At 44.0% G+C, this 19,210-nt stretch overlaps 1 protein-coding gene and 1 pseudogene across 1 annotated transcript; one reads left to right on the plus strand and one right to left on the minus strand.

The window, feature by feature from the left end:
• On the minus strand, positions 653–1,638 carry VN2R302P (vomeronasal 2 receptor 302 pseudogene; annotated as a pseudogene).
• On the plus strand, positions 15,291–16,232 carry OR1X2 (olfactory receptor family 1 subfamily X member 2). The gene has a single exon (NM_001388524.1). It carries the CDS (start codon positions 15,291–15,293, stop codon positions 16,230–16,232), a length of 942 nt encoding a protein of 313 aa, NP_001375453.1.
• Positions 16,233–19,210: the final 2,978 nt, after the last annotated feature.

The following is a 19,210-nucleotide window of genomic DNA, read 5'->3' on the forward strand; positions in this document are numbered from 1 at the left end:
TATAAGGATTACACAAATATATGCTATTATTTTGCTGTTACTGAGACTTTCTATAGGAATTATCTTAGTTTGGTCATTTGATTCTGTCCAATATCATTTATATCAGGGACACAGATTTCTTCACATCCATTTGGGTGGTACCAAGTGAACATAATAGGCATCATTCAGTTTCATCCCATGTCCTTCACAATAAGGCTCAAATAAGTATAGCAAAAATTTAAGGTCATTTAGGTAGTGGGAAGACCACTCCCTTTCTAACTTTCAAGTCTGAGCTTATCCCACTACACTCTAGTTTCTAGGATGATGGGGGCCATTGTGGAATGCAGCACTGTTAAGGAAAATGGATCCCCACTGTACTAAACAGCAAAAAGTGGTGAAGTCACAGAAGCAGAGAAGCGATAATGACTGTCAGTAACAGAATGTCCTCTAAAGAGATTGACAGAATAGACACAGGGGAAAACAGAATTTTAGCCAAAGAAAGGAAAGGAACTGGGCACATTCTATACATAAGGAGGTAGAAAAGGTAAGATGAACAGGTGATGGCTTGAACATTGCTGAACACCAAGACCAAAACTGTTTCACAAAGCAAACAGCCTGAGCATAGCGGTGCCCTCAACAATTCTATCAGGAAGATCCTGATCTAGAGGGACTGTGAGAGGCATTTCATTTTTTCCCAGCAAGTAGGATGCTGGCTTTAAGACATACAATTATAGCTATGTTTTCTTTTCTCTAAGCTCACTTTTAGGCAAAAATTCAGAATTAATTCTCTTCTTATCATATTTACTCTTTACCCATGACTGGGTGTTCCTGTCTGGTCTTGGCAAGATTAAGTAGCACTGAAAAGCAAATATGCATCCTAGTAACCCTGGGATGGAGGCCAGGATGAAGACCTCCACAGCCATCGTGGCTTTTCCTTGGTGCTCTGGCAGGTGAGCAGGAAGGACACCCAGACACTGCAAAACACCAGCATTCTGCACATGAAGACTTGGCCTCTCTGAAGGTGTCAGAGAGGTTCCTGGCTCTGCAAAAGCAATAGAGAAGCTGGCCGAGGCCAGAATGCTCATGTAGCTTGGGACCCAGTAGAAAGTGGTAGCTGAGCCCTCTTTACACTTTATGATGAGGAGTCCAGGCTCAGGGTGTGGGTCTGTGTCTGGAAAACAAGGAGAGTTCACCAGCCATACCCCACAGAGCATCAGTGGGACCAGGGAGTAAATGGGAATGAAGGTGTTAGAGGCTCCAAGCCCCATGCAATGCCTGGCCCTGCTCTCAGGCCCTATGGTTGTGAAGGCCAGAACCACAGAGATAGTCTTCACCAAAATGGTGGGAAGAGCTAATGTGAACACAGTTCCAAAGGTCGTTTGAAAAAGGCCAGTCACTGTGGTAGGACAATTGGTGAAGAGCAAGGAGCAGAGGAAGCAGAGAGTCAGGAAGATAAGAAGAATAAAGCTGAGAGACTGTTTCAGACTGGCTTTCACCAGGGGAGTATCCCAATGCCTCACAAAGACCCCCAGAACTAGAGCTGTGAGAAGAAGAAAAGAGCTTCACAGGCCCAGGTCATGCTCAGGGGTTCTCCCAGGAAGGCACCGGTCTCTCCCCCTGGGTGGGTCCTGGTCCCCTAGGGCACCTCTCTCACTGGCCCAAGTCTTAAAGGGATAGGAGGAGCACAGCAGGAATGGGTTCAGAAACAATATTCCTACTCCAGCTAAAGAGGCTCAGTGCTAACACCTAATATTTGTGTAGCTTCTTGTTAGCTACATCTTTCTTTCACAAGTGTATCCTATTTAGTCTTCTACTTTAAGGAACCAAAGCATGTAGCCCTGGGAGCCACAGTGACAGAGTAACAGCTTTACCCTATTGCTTTTGTTTAAGGGTTTGTGAACTCCGATCCTATATGCCTTTAGGGATAAACACCTTTATCCCCTACAGGAAAGACCAAATAAGGACAGTGTGTGGATTAGCAAATTTTTATCCTGGTTCCATTTTTACACTGAAGAGATTTGTTCTTGGGGCACCTGGGTGGCTCAGTTGGTAAAGCATCTGACTCTTGATATCTTGGGGTTCTGGGATGGAGCCCCATGTCCAGCTCCCCACTGAGCATGGAGTCTGCTTACTCCTACCTCTAGGAAACAACAAGGGGTGGTATAAAGGGAGGTGGGCCGGGGGGTGGGGGTGACTGGGTGACGGGCACTGAAAGGGCACTTGATAGGATGAGCACTGGGTGTTATGCTATATGTTGGCAAATTGAACTCCAATAAAAAAAAATGTAAAAAAAAAAAGTCATGAAATGAAAAAAAAAATCCTCTCCCTCTGCCCCTCCCCCCACTCATGCACTCTAAAAACAAAACAAAACAAAACAAAAAACTTGGGGCACCTGGGTGGCTCAGTGGTTGTGTGTCAGCCTTTGGCTCAGGTCGATATCCCAGGGTCCTGGGGTTAAGTACCGCATCAGGCTCCCAGTGGGAAGCCTGCTTCTCCCTCTGCCTATGTCCCTGCCTCTCTGTGTCTCTCATGAATAAAAATAAAATCTTTTTTTAAAAAAAAGAACGGGCTGCCCGGGTGGCTCAGTGATTTAGCGCCGCCTTCAGCCCAGGGCGCGATCCTGGAGTCCCGGGATGGAGTCCCACATCGGGCTCCCTGCATGGGGCCTACTTCTTCCTCTGCCTGTGTCTCTGCCTCTCTCTTTCTCTCTCTCTCTCTCTCTCTCTCTCTGGCTCTCCTGAATAAATAAATAAAATCTTAAAAAAATATATATCAGAGGCCCATGAAAACCATCCTGAAACATGGGCCTCAGAGTAACATCCGAGCAAGGGGAGATGATCTACACCTTTGCTTTTCTTGCCGAATAGGCGGTGAAAATCTCATAATCACCAGAGAATCTGTATCTCCATGAATGACAATCACTGTAGCTGCTGGTTCTGTTGCTCTGATGGATGGATTATCAAAGACCTCCTCAAGGGGCACCTCTCACTGACAGAGGTAGTCTCTGAAAAGGCAACACTGATCATTTTCTTGACCATTTCTCCCTCCAATCTGAGAGAAACTGTTCACCTTTCATGTCTTCTGAGGCAGCAAGTCCCACCCAGGTCCATCCAAAATGGAGCATCAGCTGGCACATGGCCTGGGGCAAGGAGTCATCTTTGGGGGGCATCTGATAAAGGAATGGGTACTGGACTTTATCTAATTCAGCATGAGATGAAAGGGGCCATAGATGATCCAAATGAGAAAGAAACAAAAGCCATATGGGGTTTTAAATAAGTAGAAATTAATTGCAGTGAAATAATTATTGCAATGAAATTAAAACATCCCTTCTTGGCCTTCCTATAAATAGACTTAAAATATTGTGAAATTCATTTTGAATTAGGCATTACTAGGTTCAAAAGGGGAGAACAATATAATCAGCCTGAGGGTTGGTTGTGTACCTGCCTTTCTTTTCTTCCTGAAAGTCAAATGCTGAGCTACAGAACTTTCTGGCATCTCAGGTATCTCTACCACAACACTTGCCAAAGGAGTCAGTGAACTCTGTATTACCTGGGGAACCTTGCAGAGCTCAAGAAGCACCCCATCTGGACAGACAGAGATAGCACCTCCAGTAACAGATGCTGACTCGCGGTTTCCTCTGACAGCCGTAATTTGACATTGTCCTATCCCTTCCAAACAGCCACATCATGGAGATTTCAGAGTCTTTTTACCAGTGCAATTGGCATTGTTGGCCAAAGATCAGGGTCCTAGTTGATCTCCAGAACAAATTCTAGAGCCAGGAAGTGTTTGTGCTAGAAGTGCTAGAAGTGTTTGTGGAGCTACCTGCAGGAAGAGGAGGGAATCATAAATCCACTCTGAAATTTCAAGGGACGATAACTTCTAGTTGGACCAAATCTCATGGCCATGGTTCCGGGGGTCTCTAATGTGAGCAATAGCCTCCCCAGTACCCTTATGTGCATATGGGTCTACTTAATTATCTTGAGATTGCAACCTCACTTCCACAGGTTCATATGTCCTCAATAAATATGCCAAACCACCATGAACTACGTAAGGTTTTTATGATTTCAGTGAATACTAGGACAGAGGAGATAACTTACACAGTTATGCAAGTGGGGAATTAAAAATTCCATTTATTAGAATGCTTGAGTACTGTTGGTGGGAATGTAGAATGGTGCAGCCCCTAGGAAACAGCATGGTGATTCCTCAAAAATTAAATGTAGAATTACCATATGATCCAGCAATTCCACTTCTGAGTATATATCCAAAAGAACTGAAAGCAGGGTCTCAAAGAAGTACTTGTACATCTATATTCGTAGCAGCATTATTCACAGGGGCCAAAGGTGGATAAATGGATAAACAAAATGTGGTATATCCACACAAGGGAGCATTATTCACCTTAAAAAGGACATTCTGACACATGCTATAATAAGGAAGAAACTTGAAGACATTTTGCTATAGTGTAATCAGCCAGTTACAAAAAGACAAAAACCGTATGATTCCACTCATATGAGGTATCTCGAGTAGTCAGATGCATAAAGACAGGAAGCAGAATGGACATTGCCAGAGGCTGAAGGGAGAGGGAATGGGGAGTTATTGTTTAACAGATATAGAATTTCAGTTTTGCAAGATGAAAACAGTTCTGGAGATGGATGGTGGGGATAGCTACACACCAATGTGAATCACACTTAAAACCAATTATGATGGTAAATTTTATTTTATGTGTTTTTTACCATGAGTTTTAAAAATTCTCCCTCTCAAACAGATATTTGTAGTGATGTTTCTCACATGGACTGCCTTCGTGCACTCATCTGAAACCATAATCTACTCTAAGAGTAGATTAAGAGATTAAGAGTCTGGGCAGCCCCGGTGGCACAGCGGTTTGGCGCCGCCTGCAGCACAGGGCATGATCCTGGAGACCCGGGATCGAGTCCCACGTCGGGCTCCCTGCATGGAGCCTGCTTCTCCCTCTGCCTGTGTCTCTGCCTCTCTCTCTCTCTCTCTCTCTCTCTGTGTCGCTCATGAATAAATAAATAAAATCTTTTAAAAAAAGAGATTAAGAGTCTGAGAGATGCTGGTACAGTGTGGAAGACAGAAGACAAAGGAGCAGGACAGTCATATATGCCAGACATAGTTCTAAGGCCCTGTGTGTACATTAAAGCCCTAATTCTTGAAACTACTCCTAGTGGGCAGTATTATTATCTCCATGTTACAGAGTAAACTGATGCACAGGGAAGTCCAGTAATTAAGAGGTACCCAGTGTAATATACACAGTAACCGCAGAAGACAGGGGTTGAACCCAGGAAGGATGGGGTTAGAATGATTGGTCTTCAACATTCAGCTATGCTGTTTTCCAAAAAATATTAAGGGAATGTGTATATATATATATATATATATATATATATATATATATATATAATTTTTATGTATTATATTTTAATAAGTTGAAGTATAAACTATGAATGTTTTACCTATTATAATGTAATATTTATAAATATGAAAATATATAATAAACTATTTACATAAATAGTAAAATATTAACTTTATTGAGTAATATGTTTAAATAGTTAATAATTAAATATATCAAATATTAGAGAAATCTATGTATTAAATACATACTTATTTAGTATGTATATTATATCAACAGATACACATATCAAATTAAATTAAAACTATAAGTAAAGATCGAATATTGAGGGGCACCTGGATGGCTCAATTGGTTGAGTGTCTGACTCTTGATTTTGGCTCAGGTCATGATCTCAGGGTCTTGGGATGGAGCCCCACTTCGAAATCTGTGCTCAGCAGAGTCTGCTTGAGATTCTCTCCCTCTGCCCCTCCCCCTGCTCATGCACATGTGTGTGCTTGCTCACTTGCTCTGTCAAATAAATAAATCTTAAAAAAAAAGAAAACTGAGGAAATACAGAGGGCCAGGAAGACATGGCAAGGGCAAAATAGTGGAGTGGTAACAAATATGCAGCTAGAGAAGGCCTGAGGGAGATGCTGAACCATCTGTAGAAAACAAGGTTCTCTTTCTCTTCCCATCACTACCATGCCCACCACATCTCCCATGGCCTCCCCAAATCAGAGGTCAATCCATTGACTTCACCAGGCTTACACAGTGTTCACATCATCAACATGTCAAAATTGCTCAGGAAATAACTGGCAAGTCTTTCAACCTCAGTAGTGGTTATTAGCAACTCAGCCGAACCACAGCTTGAAGGGGCTTACCCTTTCCAACTCTGGGCCCAGCACCATTGCATAGGTTTCATCCCTACACCATGTAATTCTCTGACACTGTCTGGCTGTTCTACAATTCAACTCAATTCTGACACCTCCTACCTGGAGGTGGCATCCGATCCCATAGGGTAAGGGCCCCATCCTACAAGACTGTCCCTACCTCAGATGCCAGTGATAAATCCAGGTTGTTATCTACACTTCTGACTGGCCAGCTTTAAATTTGAGGTTCTGATGATGCCCTCCTCTGGTTCTGTTAATTTGCCAGAGTGGCTCACAGAACTCAGAGAAACATATTACTTAGTGGATCACCAATTGATCGTCATAGCACAGAACTCAGGAGTTCCCAGTTGGGAGACAGGCATGAAAGGATTTCAGTCTAAAAGGAAACAGGAGGGCAGCCCGGGTGGCTCAGCTGTTAAGCAGTGCCTTCAGCCCAGGGCCTGATCCTGGAGACCCAGGATGGAGTCCCACATCGGGCTCCCTGCATAGAGCCTACTTCTGTCTCTGCTTCTCTCTCTCTCTCTCTCTCATGAATAAATAAAACCTTTAAAAAAAATAAAAGGAAACAGGAGGTGAATGCAGAAGCTCACACCTGTGCCCTCAGGCTAATGACACTCAACCAAGAGACCGAGATTTCCTGTAAATGGCTAATTTACAGAAGACTGAAATTTACCTCCTTGACTGATGACTATCTGCCAAGAATCTTACCCCACCCTCAAGCCAGTGAACTTTTACTGGTTGGACTCTGACTGGACTCACCTTCTTTGTGCTCCTAACCCATAAAGACAGCCCACCCCAAACCCTGAGCAGACTAACCTGACATGGGGAACAAAGGCAGAAGACAAATTGTTAAATTTCCTTACTACCTACAGCCCCCTCTCAAATCCTTGAAACAGGCAGAGTGGCAGTCCTCTAAGGACTCCGCTGCCTTGATGCTGATACTTTGCTAAGGACAAAAGGCAATCTTAGCCCAACCCCCAGGGTCCTTTAAGTCTACTTTAATAAACAAAAATTCATTTGGAAACTTCCTTTATCTCTACTCCCCAAGATCTATGTTGGTAATCATCCCCCAAGCATATGACCCACTGATATACATCTGCAGGGTCTCATGACTGAGGGTTTACTAAACAGTAATAAATGACCTTTCCCAACAATAGCTAGCTCCTCAGGATCCTGGAAACCTTATTTCCAAAATACCTGGGAAGCTTACATTACTCTCTCCCAACTTGAAAGTATATAATGGCACTCCTCAAGACCCCAGTGCAGCTTTCTGCCCAACAGTCCTGTCCCCGGGCTTTAATAAAATCTTTTTACACCAAAGACGTCTCAGGAATTCTTTCTTGGCTATCAGTTTCAAACCCTACTCTTCCCACATCAGGACCTGCAGCTTACATTTCCTGAATTGCAATCCTTTATTCTTGAATAAACTCAATTTCTGCTGATTTGCACTTGTCTCACTTTACTTCTTTATTTGGGTTGACAGATGCAGGGGGCAAGGTATGGGGAAAAGGCATGGACCTTCCCTGCCCTCTCCAGGTGGGCCACTCTCTCCATGACTCCATGTGTTCACCAGCCTGGAAGCTCTCCAAGCCCCCATCCTTTTAGGGTTTTAGAGAGGCTTCATGACATATGTATTTGATTAAATCACTGACCATTGGTAATTGAACTCAATCTCTAGCCCCTCTGCCTTTCTGAGGTTAGTTAGAGGGTGAGGCTGAAAGTTCCAACTCTCTAATCACTTGGTGGGCTCCAATGATTCCTACCACCCCATCCTTTAGATGCAGTCCCAAATTCATCTCAACATAATAAAGGCTACTTTATATCTCCTTCCTCACAGGAAATTCCAAGAATTTTAAGAGCTCTGTGCTAGAACAGGGATGAAGACCAAATATATACTTCTTACTATAAATCACAATGTCATACTTTTATCAACAGGAGCGAGGCTAGCAATACAAACTGATCCCAGCCTACTTCATGTAAATCAATAAACACCATTATAATCAGATTCTTTCAATGCCTGGAAGGAGTGAGGTAGGCCATGTGCATGTGTCTGCCCACAACAGCAATCACCCAGCAGCTGGCTCCCTCCTGCTGTCCAGCACCCCAGCATGGAGCCCAGAGACTTGGGGCTGGGGGGTGTAACTGATGTTCGGCACCAAGGAGTGCTGCCCTAGAACCTTGTGGGGCTTCACAAGCTCTTCTAACCCTGGTCATAGAAAAGGAAACAGAGCTGCTATGTGAAAAGGCCAGGAGGAGAATGGGACAGTTTGAATTCATGTTGAGAACTGACTCTGAGGGTCCCCAGGGTACCACAGGGTACCCCAGGGAGAACCACAGAACCTAGTGGCTACCCCTCTGTAAGCCCTGGGAGAAAACCAAACTGTCCCATTAAAAAATGGGCAAATAACTTGAATAGACATTTCTCCAAAGAGCACACACAAGTGGCTAATAAACACATGAAAAGATGTTCAACATCTCTAGTCATTAGGGATATAAAAACTCTAAGATACCACTTTACACCCATTAGGATGGCTACTAGCCAAAACAACAACAACAAACCACACACACACACACACACACACACACACACACACAAACACAGAAAACATTAAGTGTTGGCAAGAATATGGAGAAATTGGAACATTTGTACACCGTTGGTGGGTGTAAGATGGTGCAGCCACCGTAGAGAACAGTATGATGGTTGGGGATCCCTGGGTGGCGCAGCGGTTTGGCGCCTGCCTTTGGCCCAGGGCGCAATCCTGGAGACCTGGGATCGAATCCCACGTCGGGCTCCTGGTACATGGAGCCTGCTTCTCCCTCTGCCTGTGTCTCTGCCTCTCTCTCTCTCTCTCTATCATAAATAAATAAAAATTAAAAAAAATTAAAACACTTAGCAGTATGATGGTTCCTCAAAAAATTAAAAACAGAAATACCATATGATTCAGGAATTCACTTCTGGGTGTTCACCCAAAAGATCTGAAAAAAAGGACGCAGAGAGATATTCATACACTTGTGTTCACAGCAGTATTATTCACAACAGCTAAATCATGGAAGCAATACAAGTGTCCATCAAAGGATGAGTTGATAAGCAAAATTATGCCATATATATATATATATATATATATGCAATAGAATATTATTCAGACTTAAAAAGGAAGAAAATTCTACAGCATGCTACAATATGGATGAACCTTGAGGATATTATGTTAATAAGCCAATTACAAAAAGACAAATACTGTGTGATTTCACTTTTCACTTTTATGAAAGATTTAAAGAAATCAAAATCACAGAGACAGAATGTAGAATGGTGGTTGCCAGGGGCTGGGGAGAGGGAACATAGGCAGTTTAATGGGTGGAGTTTCAGTTGTACAAGATGAAAAGCATTATGGAGATGATGGTGCAGAGGGCTGCACAACGTAATGAATGTATTTAATTTCATTGAACTGTATATTTAAAAATGGTTAAGATGGTAAATTTTTGGTCATGTGTATTTTGCCACAAAAAAATTGGGGTGGGGGGGAGAAAAAGGAAAAAAATTGAGGTATCCTGAATTGACACATGAGGGGATACAAAGAAGGAGGTTCTGGGCTCCTATTTATAATGCTCACTTATAATGAGCTGAACTGAAGAAACAAACATGTGTGTTGAGATTTGCCACAGGCTCTGTGGTAAGAACTGGTGAGTCATTTCTGGTTGTGGTTTCCTGCACAGGAGATAAACAGATCATAAATTAGAGCTCAGCATCATTTGGGGCCTCTAGTGGCCTCCCCCACCCCCCACCCCCACAGAAGCAGATGCAGGGCCAGGCTGGCAGAGTCCTCCTTGGGAGCAGCCAGGAAATCAGGACTGTGTCTGGGAAGTCACCCTCCAGGGCCTGCTTTCTGCAGCTGGGGCACCCAACAGACACCATCCTTCTTCCTCATAGGCAACTTCCAGGTAGCACTAATTAGCCACTAGGGGCCAGCTCTTTGCAAGCAGTTGAAACAACTTGCAGGGAAAAGTTTTTATTTTAGCTCAGCTAATGTTGAAAGAGAGACTCATCTCTCTTCCCAGCACATTTCCCCAGACTCTGCTCTCCCCAGGGGAGCAGGGACTGTTCCATGTCATGGCCACTGCAATGAGATGCTTTCCCGGTTCATGGAACCCTTCTCTTCCTCCAAATTGTGCTTCAAGGCCCCGCCAGCCAGGGAGTCTTCCAGGGAGCTGAAGCCTTTCCCTGGGGATGGCAAGTTACTGTCCTGCCTGTAGTCTCTTGTCTCCCCATGCTTGAGGGCAGGAGCTAAGCTTCATGTGGACTTTGTCTCTCACAATGTCAATCAGCCTTCAGCAGATGACTTTGTTCTAGCCATGACCTTTGTTGTATTTATCTTTTGTCAATGAAAGTTGGTGTTGTCTAACTGATGAACTCTGACCCCTAGTAAATCTGGTTATCTAGACTGATTTTCCATGTGTGAGCTACACAGAGGTGATTAGGGTCCTGCCAACCTCATTTTCAGAACAGGCCATCTCATATTTGCTCAAAATTTCAGGCATATCATGTTGACAGCCAAAAACTACTGGTTTGAGCTCGTTATAATTTTTATATGTGAGGTATGAGTGATATTTTGGCACATCCTCACTTTTATTTTTTTATATATTTGCCAAGAAGGATGCAGATCATTTTTGCTCTTTCTTAGGTCTTTATATATAGACAAATAAATCACTTTTGAGCCAAGTTATGTGAGCACAATCCAGACTTCTAAAAACCAATGCTCATATACAACCTGCCATTTAATACCTTTCAGAAATTAGTAGAAAGAGCAGTTTCCTGAAAGTGTGGCAGACATGACACTAGACCAGGGTTGATTTTATGTGGTATTCCAACCATTTACTCATGGAAAGCTGTGCTACCTCCCCAACTAGAGTGAAAGAAGTGTGAACACAGACCTACCCTGTCTGACTTCTCTCTCCTGTAGAACCTGGAACAGTCTCTATCATACAGCAGGTGTCCAATAAATACTATTTAAATCATATAACCAGGGAAGCAATGTTGACAATTAGACCAAAAACATTGTTTTACAACTGGTATGGGTGAGGCTGGAGAGAAGTGTGACACAAGAGTTCTAGGCTCTGCTCCAGAATGGACCCCGGTACCTCCCTCAGCACAGTCACAGATATGATCACAATGACTACTAAGATTATACCTGGCAACGAACCATTCCACCACCCAGAAGGTGACTTCTGACCCCAATGACAACATGGAGATTAGGAACCCTAATCCCCAAACATTCAGATGCAGAACGACATAGACCACTGCCCAAACTCTGTTTTCTGGCATTTTCTACCCCAGCACATCACGGATGGTTCTCCAAGATTTCATGCCATCCTAACCAACCCCCCAAAATATATACTCAGAATAATCAGAGGATAAAATGGGTCTGCTCCACATTAGGACCTAGATCTGTCAATTCTCTCTCAGTCCTTTGATGAAGGCAAAATAGAGCAGAGTAATGTGGATCTATGGAGGCCCAGAATTCAGCTGGGGCTTGAGCTAACCTGGAAGATTCCCAACAGGGAAAGCTCTTCTGTCACTGACCCACAATACAAATGCAATCTCCTTTCTTTATTCTTTAGCCCCCAGGGTAGGTGATTTGTTTGTGATCTGCAGAACATAGACAAATTCCTGGTGGACTGCCTATAATCAGGAGCTTTGGGAGTTCACTCTGGTGGGGACCATAAAGTCCTACACATCTATAGACAGGACAATTTCAGCCCAGAGGATAAGAGAACAGAAGGTGCTGCCCAGGACCCCAGGTATTGTCCCCATGCCCCAGAGCACTGAGATTTGAGTAGGTTGCTACCTGTAAGTCCACAATTATACTTCCCAATCTTATTCATCTTTAGCTCCATTATCCATGGGGTGATCACATTTGCTGTCTGACCCACCTACCTCATAGGACTGCAGAAAGGTAAGTCAGGTCATATATAGGGAAAGTCTTTATACTTTATACAAAGCCAATATAACTCTTCTTTTAAAAAAGATTTTATTTATTTATTTGAGAGAGAAAGAGAGAGAGCAGGGGAAGAAGGAGAGAGGGAGAAAAACAAGCAGACTCCACACTGAGCACAGAGCCCAACGTCGGATTCTGTCCCACACCTCCGCGATCATGACCTGAGCCAAAATCAAGAGGCAGATGCTCAGCCAGCTAGGCCACCCAGGTGCCCCCTGAATCAACATAACTGTTTTAGATATTAGTAAACCATGGCCTGAGAATGCTATCAATTAACCCCATTAGAAACTACAAAGTGCAAAATTTAGTCACACCAGTAACTCCTACAGTGGCTGTCTGTCCAACCTTGCTCGGGCAACTGCGGGTCCCACATTCCCAGACCAGGACCTCACCTTCTGCACGACGACATGATCGTCTGCTTCAAACAGCATCCCACAATGCCACAAATAAGACCTTGGGATCACTCTAAACTCTTAATTTATAGAAAATTTTAACCTAAGGGTTCAAAAGCAGGCTGCAGGCTGCTTTGGGAAAGAGCAGGCGCCACTGAAGGAGAACACATGGTGGGAGTGCTATCCCTTCCAGAGATGCTCCAGGCAAGTTTCTCCTATACGTGGGAGGCTGTGCTAGTTCATTACACCTGCCCCAGATCTGCTGCCCATGCTCTGCTCCAGGTGGAGCAGTCATGGAATCTGCAGCCAATCCTTGAGGAGAGAGGTGAAGGCCAGAGCTAAAATCCAGGGAAGGAATTAAGATCAGCACAGGCAATCAAGTAAGACCAGGGGAAGCTGGAATGGGGGAGAAGCTCAGACGTGAGGTTAGCAGATTCACACATGGTGCCACATCACCTCTTATCTAACAGCTCCTCTAAGTGCAGGAAGGGTCTGGCTTTTGGGTTTTCTTCTGTCAGCATTGTGCATGATGCCTGATGTGGTTCTGAGGAAGGGGTATAACAGCTCGATCGGGAGCTGCCACCCACTGACTAATGTGTGACATGGAATGACAGTGCCAGGCTCTTTCAGTCACCATCTCTCTCATCCTCACAGGCCATCTCCATTGTACAGAGGAGGAATCTGAGAATAAAGAATTAAATCCACTTCTAGATGAGAGGTGAGCCAGAGTCTGGCCCACCTCTCATCTAGAAGTGGATTTAATTCTACAGAATTTTCTGAATGCACATGGGCCATGCATGTTGCAAAGTCCTACACAAACAGAATGGATTTCTGATGTTTCCATTTAAGGCTCCTGAACCAAACACTAAGCAATGTGGAATTTTAAAGAAAATATTGAAAAGGCTGCCTTTATTGTCTTACATTTCTCAGAGTTCTTCCCCATAGATCATGTACCATTTCCCCTTCCATCACGCCATGAGTTTCCAACACATCTCAACTCTACTCCCTCTTGGCTTTAAACATATCAGTTTATGAGTTTAGTAAGTGCTTTCTGGATGGCAGTAGTGCTCTCAGAACATAGGGTCTGGTAGCCCTACAAGGACGATATAAGTGCCTCACACACACCTGATGATGGCATGAGCAAATGGATGGAAGTTTCCTCATTTCTGCCATTTTGCTTTACTTCAAGTTGTATGAAAGTAGCTGCAGATGTCCCTTAAGAATTCAAAGAGAGAGAGAGAAGAGAGGGAGAAACAGACTCCCCACTGAGCAGGAGCCCAATGCAGGGCTCGATCCCACGCCCCTGAGATCACGACCTGAGCTGAAGGCATTTAACTGAGCCACCCAAGAGCCCCATAATCCTTGATTTTTAAAAAGTCAGCAAATAGGAAATATCTTGTCAGACATTAAGGCTCTAAATTAAATACACACACCTGGAGGCTGCATTTGGCTTGCAGAGCTGGTTTGCTCCTCTGGTCAATCACACAGACCAGATACGCAATAATACCTCCTCATTCATACAGTTGAGGAAATTCCTGTTGACATGAAGCCTTGGGCTTGCCTATGATTTGACACTGGCTGCTTTTCACTCTGCTCACTTTCACTCCAATTTCTGCTGTAAGCCACAATTTTATTTGCTAAGTGCATTCAATAATCACAACAAAACATTTCTCATTCAGTATGGTGTCCATGTATTTTTTACTGGTCAATTTTGGTATGCAGTACCTTCGTGAAAGTTCATTCTTCTACCTGACCACTTTGTTGAGCACTGACCATGTGCTATGTATTGTTTCAGACATGGGCACAGCCTTTTTCTTAGGAGGGCACAGCCTCATGGGGAAAACACACTATACACTAGTCAACAAATGACATAGCTTCCCAGAGATAGAAAGATGAAAAATCAGCCATGTAGAGGTCCAGGTGGAGAGAATGAAAGGCCAAGAACAGCCAGTGCATAGGCCCTGCCCTGGTTGCCCTGAGGCAGGAAGCACATGCAGTCAGATAAGTAAGCAAGACCCAGGGAAGAAGGTCCTCTCTTAAGAGGATATGCTGCTGAATTGAGGTCAAAGATTCAGTGACACTGCCCTCAGCACACAGCGTCAGAGGAGCCATGAGGTGGGTCCTCTGTAGTGGGATGGTAAAGAGAAGCACAGGCTCTGGTTTTGGATCATGGCTTCAAAATCTCCTTTGCCTCTTACTGCCCATGTGGTCTTGAGCAAACTACATACTCTGAGTCTCAGCCATTTCATCTGGAAAGTAGGAATCATTAAAGTCTCTTTTTTAAAAAGATTTTATTCATGTATTTATTCATGAGAGACACAGAGAGAGAGAGGCAGAGACACAGACAGAGGGAGAAGCAGGCTCCATGCAGGGAGCCCGATGTGGGACTTGATCCCGGGACTTCGGGATCATGCCCTGGGCCGAAGGCAGGTGCTCAACTGCTGAGCCACCCAGGCGTCCCTAAAGTGTCTCTTTTGTGAGGATTTAGAGAGATCATGCACATAAAGTCCTTAGCATGGTGACATGCAATAAACACTTGACAAAAAGCAGCAATTTCTATGGGTAGAAAACTGTTCATTTTTCTGGTTACCAACGACCTTAGATTTGATTTTTAACATACAGCAAGACCACGCTCTGCTGGGATTGTGTCCTCCTCCTTCTGTTGAAGCCTGTCCCTTCCCCAAGCCACAGTGGGATGTCCAGGGGGAAGGAGAATGTGACAGGAGTCACCGAGTTCCTCCTACTTGGCATCACCAGTGACCCCGAGCAGCGGCAAGTCCTCTTCTGGCTCTTCCTGTGTATGTACCTGGTCACTGTGGCTGGGAACACACTCATCATCCTGGTCATCGGCTCCCATCCCCGCCTGCACACCCCCATGTACTTCTTCCTTATCAATCTCTCCTTTGTTGACATCTGCTTCACTACCAACCTGATCCCCAAGCTGCTGGTCAACCACGTAGCAGGAACATGGACTATCTCTTACCCCCACTGCCTGACCCAGATGTACTTCCTCATCTCCTTTGCCAACCTGGACACCTTTCTGCTAGCGGCCATGGCACTGGACCGTTATGTGGCCATCTGCAAACCCCTGCTATACCACACCATCATCACTCCTCAGCTCTGTAGGGGACTAACCACACTCATGTGGACATGCTCTGGCCTCATCTCCCTGGTTCACACACTCCTCATGAACGGACTGACATTCTGCTCCTCAGCCCGGGAGATCTTGCACTTCTACTGTGATGCCTACCTGCTGATGAAGATTGCCTGCTCAGACACGCGTGTCAATCAACACATGTTCCTGGGTGCCGTGGTCCTATTTGTGGCCCCCTGTGCGCTCATTGTAGTTTCCTACATCCGCATAGCTACAGCCGTCCTCCGGATCCCTTCTGCCCTGGGAAGGCGCAAGGCATTTTCCACATGCAGCTCCCATCTATCTGTGGTCACCTTGTTCTATGGAACTGTCCTGGGGGTATACATACGACCACCTAAGTCCTTCTCAGTCCAGGACACAGTGGCAACTGTCATGTATACAGTGGTGACGCCCATGCTAAATCCCTTCATCTACAGCCTGAGGAACCAGGACATGAAGGAGGCTGTAGGAAGACTCTTCAGCAAGGGCTCCAAATCCTCTTAGCAGTGGTGAGCACCTGGTTGATATCTAGAGAGGTCCAGGATGTCTGGAAATGGAAAATGACTCTGCCATTGTCTCAACAGCACCTACTTCCACACACTGACAGATGATTTTCTAAGAAAAAGCCTGAAATTAGAGAAATTTTTAATGTATTCTTTCGGAGAAACTGAGGCTCCTTCCAGCTCTCTCCTCCACCATCTCTAGGGTGGGGCCATCATCCCCATGCTTCTAAGGTGGCTACTGGGGCTCCATCTATCTCTTCCTGTCCCAGGTAGGCAGGATGAAGACCGCAAAGTGAAAAGACTTGCCACTTGCAAAGGCTCTCTCAAAGCCCCACACACCCACACAGATGCTTCTGCTCATCTCTCTCCCTAACTACAAGGCAGGCTGGGTTTTGTTTGTTTTTTTGCTTTGTTTTGTTTTGTTTTGTTTTTTGTTTTTTTGTTTTTTTTGCTACTGCTATTTTTTTGGTTAGGCTTAAATACGCCACCACTTCCAGTAAAATAGCCTTTCTCTTAGAAAGGAACAGGATGAATTATGGGCAGACAATGGGTAGGTGTACAATGATACTCAAGACTTAATTTTTCCACATTTTTAAGATATGAAGCCACATAGTTATTTTAGGAAAATAAACCTATGTTTTATACACTGATCCCCTCTGGACTAGAGGCTGTGTGTCAGGAAAAACACCTGATATGCTCTCACACTACTGAGGCTATGACAGTAGCAGGAGGATCCCACGACTCTCCTACATATCAGAGTGAGGTTCCACTGTGGGGAGCACACTATGAGCAAAAGTGAAAGGAAAGTTCGTGGTATTCAGTTATTGTGAGACTTCACTTTTTCCCAGGGAAACGGGTTATATTTCATCTTGAATGTTTCTTGCATTGTGGAAAATTAATATTGGAAGTGTAAAAATCTATAAAAGGAAACCTTATTTAAAATGGAGTGGGGAAAAATAAATAAATAAATAAATAAAATGGAGTGGGGAGGTGCATCTGGGTGGCTCAGTTGGTGAAGTGGCTGACTGTTGATCTCAGCTCAGGTCTTGATCTCAGGTTTCTGAGTTGAAGCCCCAGGTTGGGCTGCGCTGGACATGGGGCTTGTTTAAAAAAAAAAAAATGGAGTCAGGAGGCCAGCAGGAGGGCTCTCACACCCTACACGGTCAATTGCAGCCCTTGCCACTTTAGCTGCTACTTTACTACCACTGGGAGGAAGAAAGGTTTTCCTCCTCCCCCAGCAACAGCCCAGTCAATGTCACAGCTCAATGTGACACAGACTGTCACAGCTCAACCAATGAGAAGCCACTATACTTCCAGTTTAACCCAATGGACTTTTTTTTACAACAGCCCCCCACCCCTTTCCTCTGTAAAAGAGAGGTTCTGCCTTGGATTTGCCTATCCTTTTGCAGTATTTTGCTTGTCCTAGATTGCAATTCTCTACTCTGTTAAACCCATTTTTGCTGGGAAAATAACCAGCAGTTTTATTTTTAAAGTAAACAAGGAAAAGTTCATATTGTTCAAACTTTGCACTGTATTATAATATATGTGCATGTTGAAATAAAGCACAAAATATTTTAAATAAATAAGACATTAAAGCTTTAGAATTCAGCATCAACAGATAGGGTTTCTTTTTTTTTTTTTTAATTTATTTATGATAGTCACACACACAGAGAGAGAGAGAGAGAGAGGCAGAGACATAGGCAGAGGGAGAAGCAGGCTCCATGCACTGGGAGCCCGACGTGGGATTCGATCCTGGGTCTCCAGGATCGCGCCCTGGGCCAAAGGCAGGCGCCAAGCCGCTGTGCCACCCAGGGATCCCGATAGGGTTTCTTTTTTAAGACTGATTGATTTGAGAGGTTGACAGAGAATGCAAATAGGCTGAGGGAGAGGGCAGACTAGGCACTGAGCAGGAAGCCCTATTCGGCCCCACCCCACAAACCTGGAGATCATGACCTGAGCCAAAATAAAGTTCCCACACTTAACTTACTGAGCCACCCAGGGTCCCCACAACAGATAGGGCTTTTTTTGTTTTGGGGGTTTAAGATTTTTTAACTTATTTATTCATGAGAGACACATAGAGACAGAGGCAGAGACATAGGCAGAGGGAGAAGCAGGCTCCCCGCACGAAGCTCAGTACAGGATTCAATTCCAGGACCGCAGCATCAGGACCTGAGCCTAAGGCAGATGCTCAACCACTGAGCCACTGAGGTGTCCCAACAGATAGGTTTTAAAAGGACTTTGTAGAGAGCCATGTTTTTAGGCTCAACATACAAATTATGGAGTGACCTGACTGCATGAGACCTCTTTATAGACAAATTAATAGAATAGAATAAAAGCCTACCACAGAAGTGAAAAGATGAATGACAAAAAAGAACATGTGAAAGTTACATAACAGGTTATCCTACACCTACACACACACACACAAAAAAAAAATGGCAGAGGACAGCAATAGTAATATGAAAATCATGGTCATCATCACTACAAATCAAATAAATAGAAAAATAAAATAATGCTAATGTACCTGTTTTTTCTGACATGATGATTTTTAAAAGGAAAATATGTAATATCTTTGAAGGATCAATCATGCACTCCGATGCTGCTTATGGTAGTGTAAACTGGGACAGACTTTCTCAAGCGAAACCTGGCTCATTTTATCAAAAGTCTTAAAAATATGTATACCTCTGGCTCAGCAATTAGTATTTTTGTAATTTATCATTAAAGAAATAATCCATCAAGGTGCTTATGAGTGTTCATCAACCTATGGTTTATAATAGAAAAATTAGAAATTGTCTAAATGCTCATCAATGTGGGAATTATTAAATACTATTAAATATATGCCCTTAAAAATCATGACTGATCTATACTGATATCACAAGATAGCAAGGATACAGTTTTAGAATAACAAGTTACAGGACAACATGAGCCACTATGCTCACTGTGCTCATATTATGATACACAGAAAAAAATGTCTGGACAGAT

The sequence above is a fragment of the Canis lupus genome, chromosome 11 (genome assembly GCF_011100685.1).
Source record: "Canis lupus familiaris isolate Mischka breed German Shepherd chromosome 11, alternate assembly UU_Cfam_GSD_1.0, whole genome shotgun sequence".
NCBI lineage: Eukaryota > Metazoa > Chordata > Mammalia > Carnivora > Canidae > Canis > Canis lupus.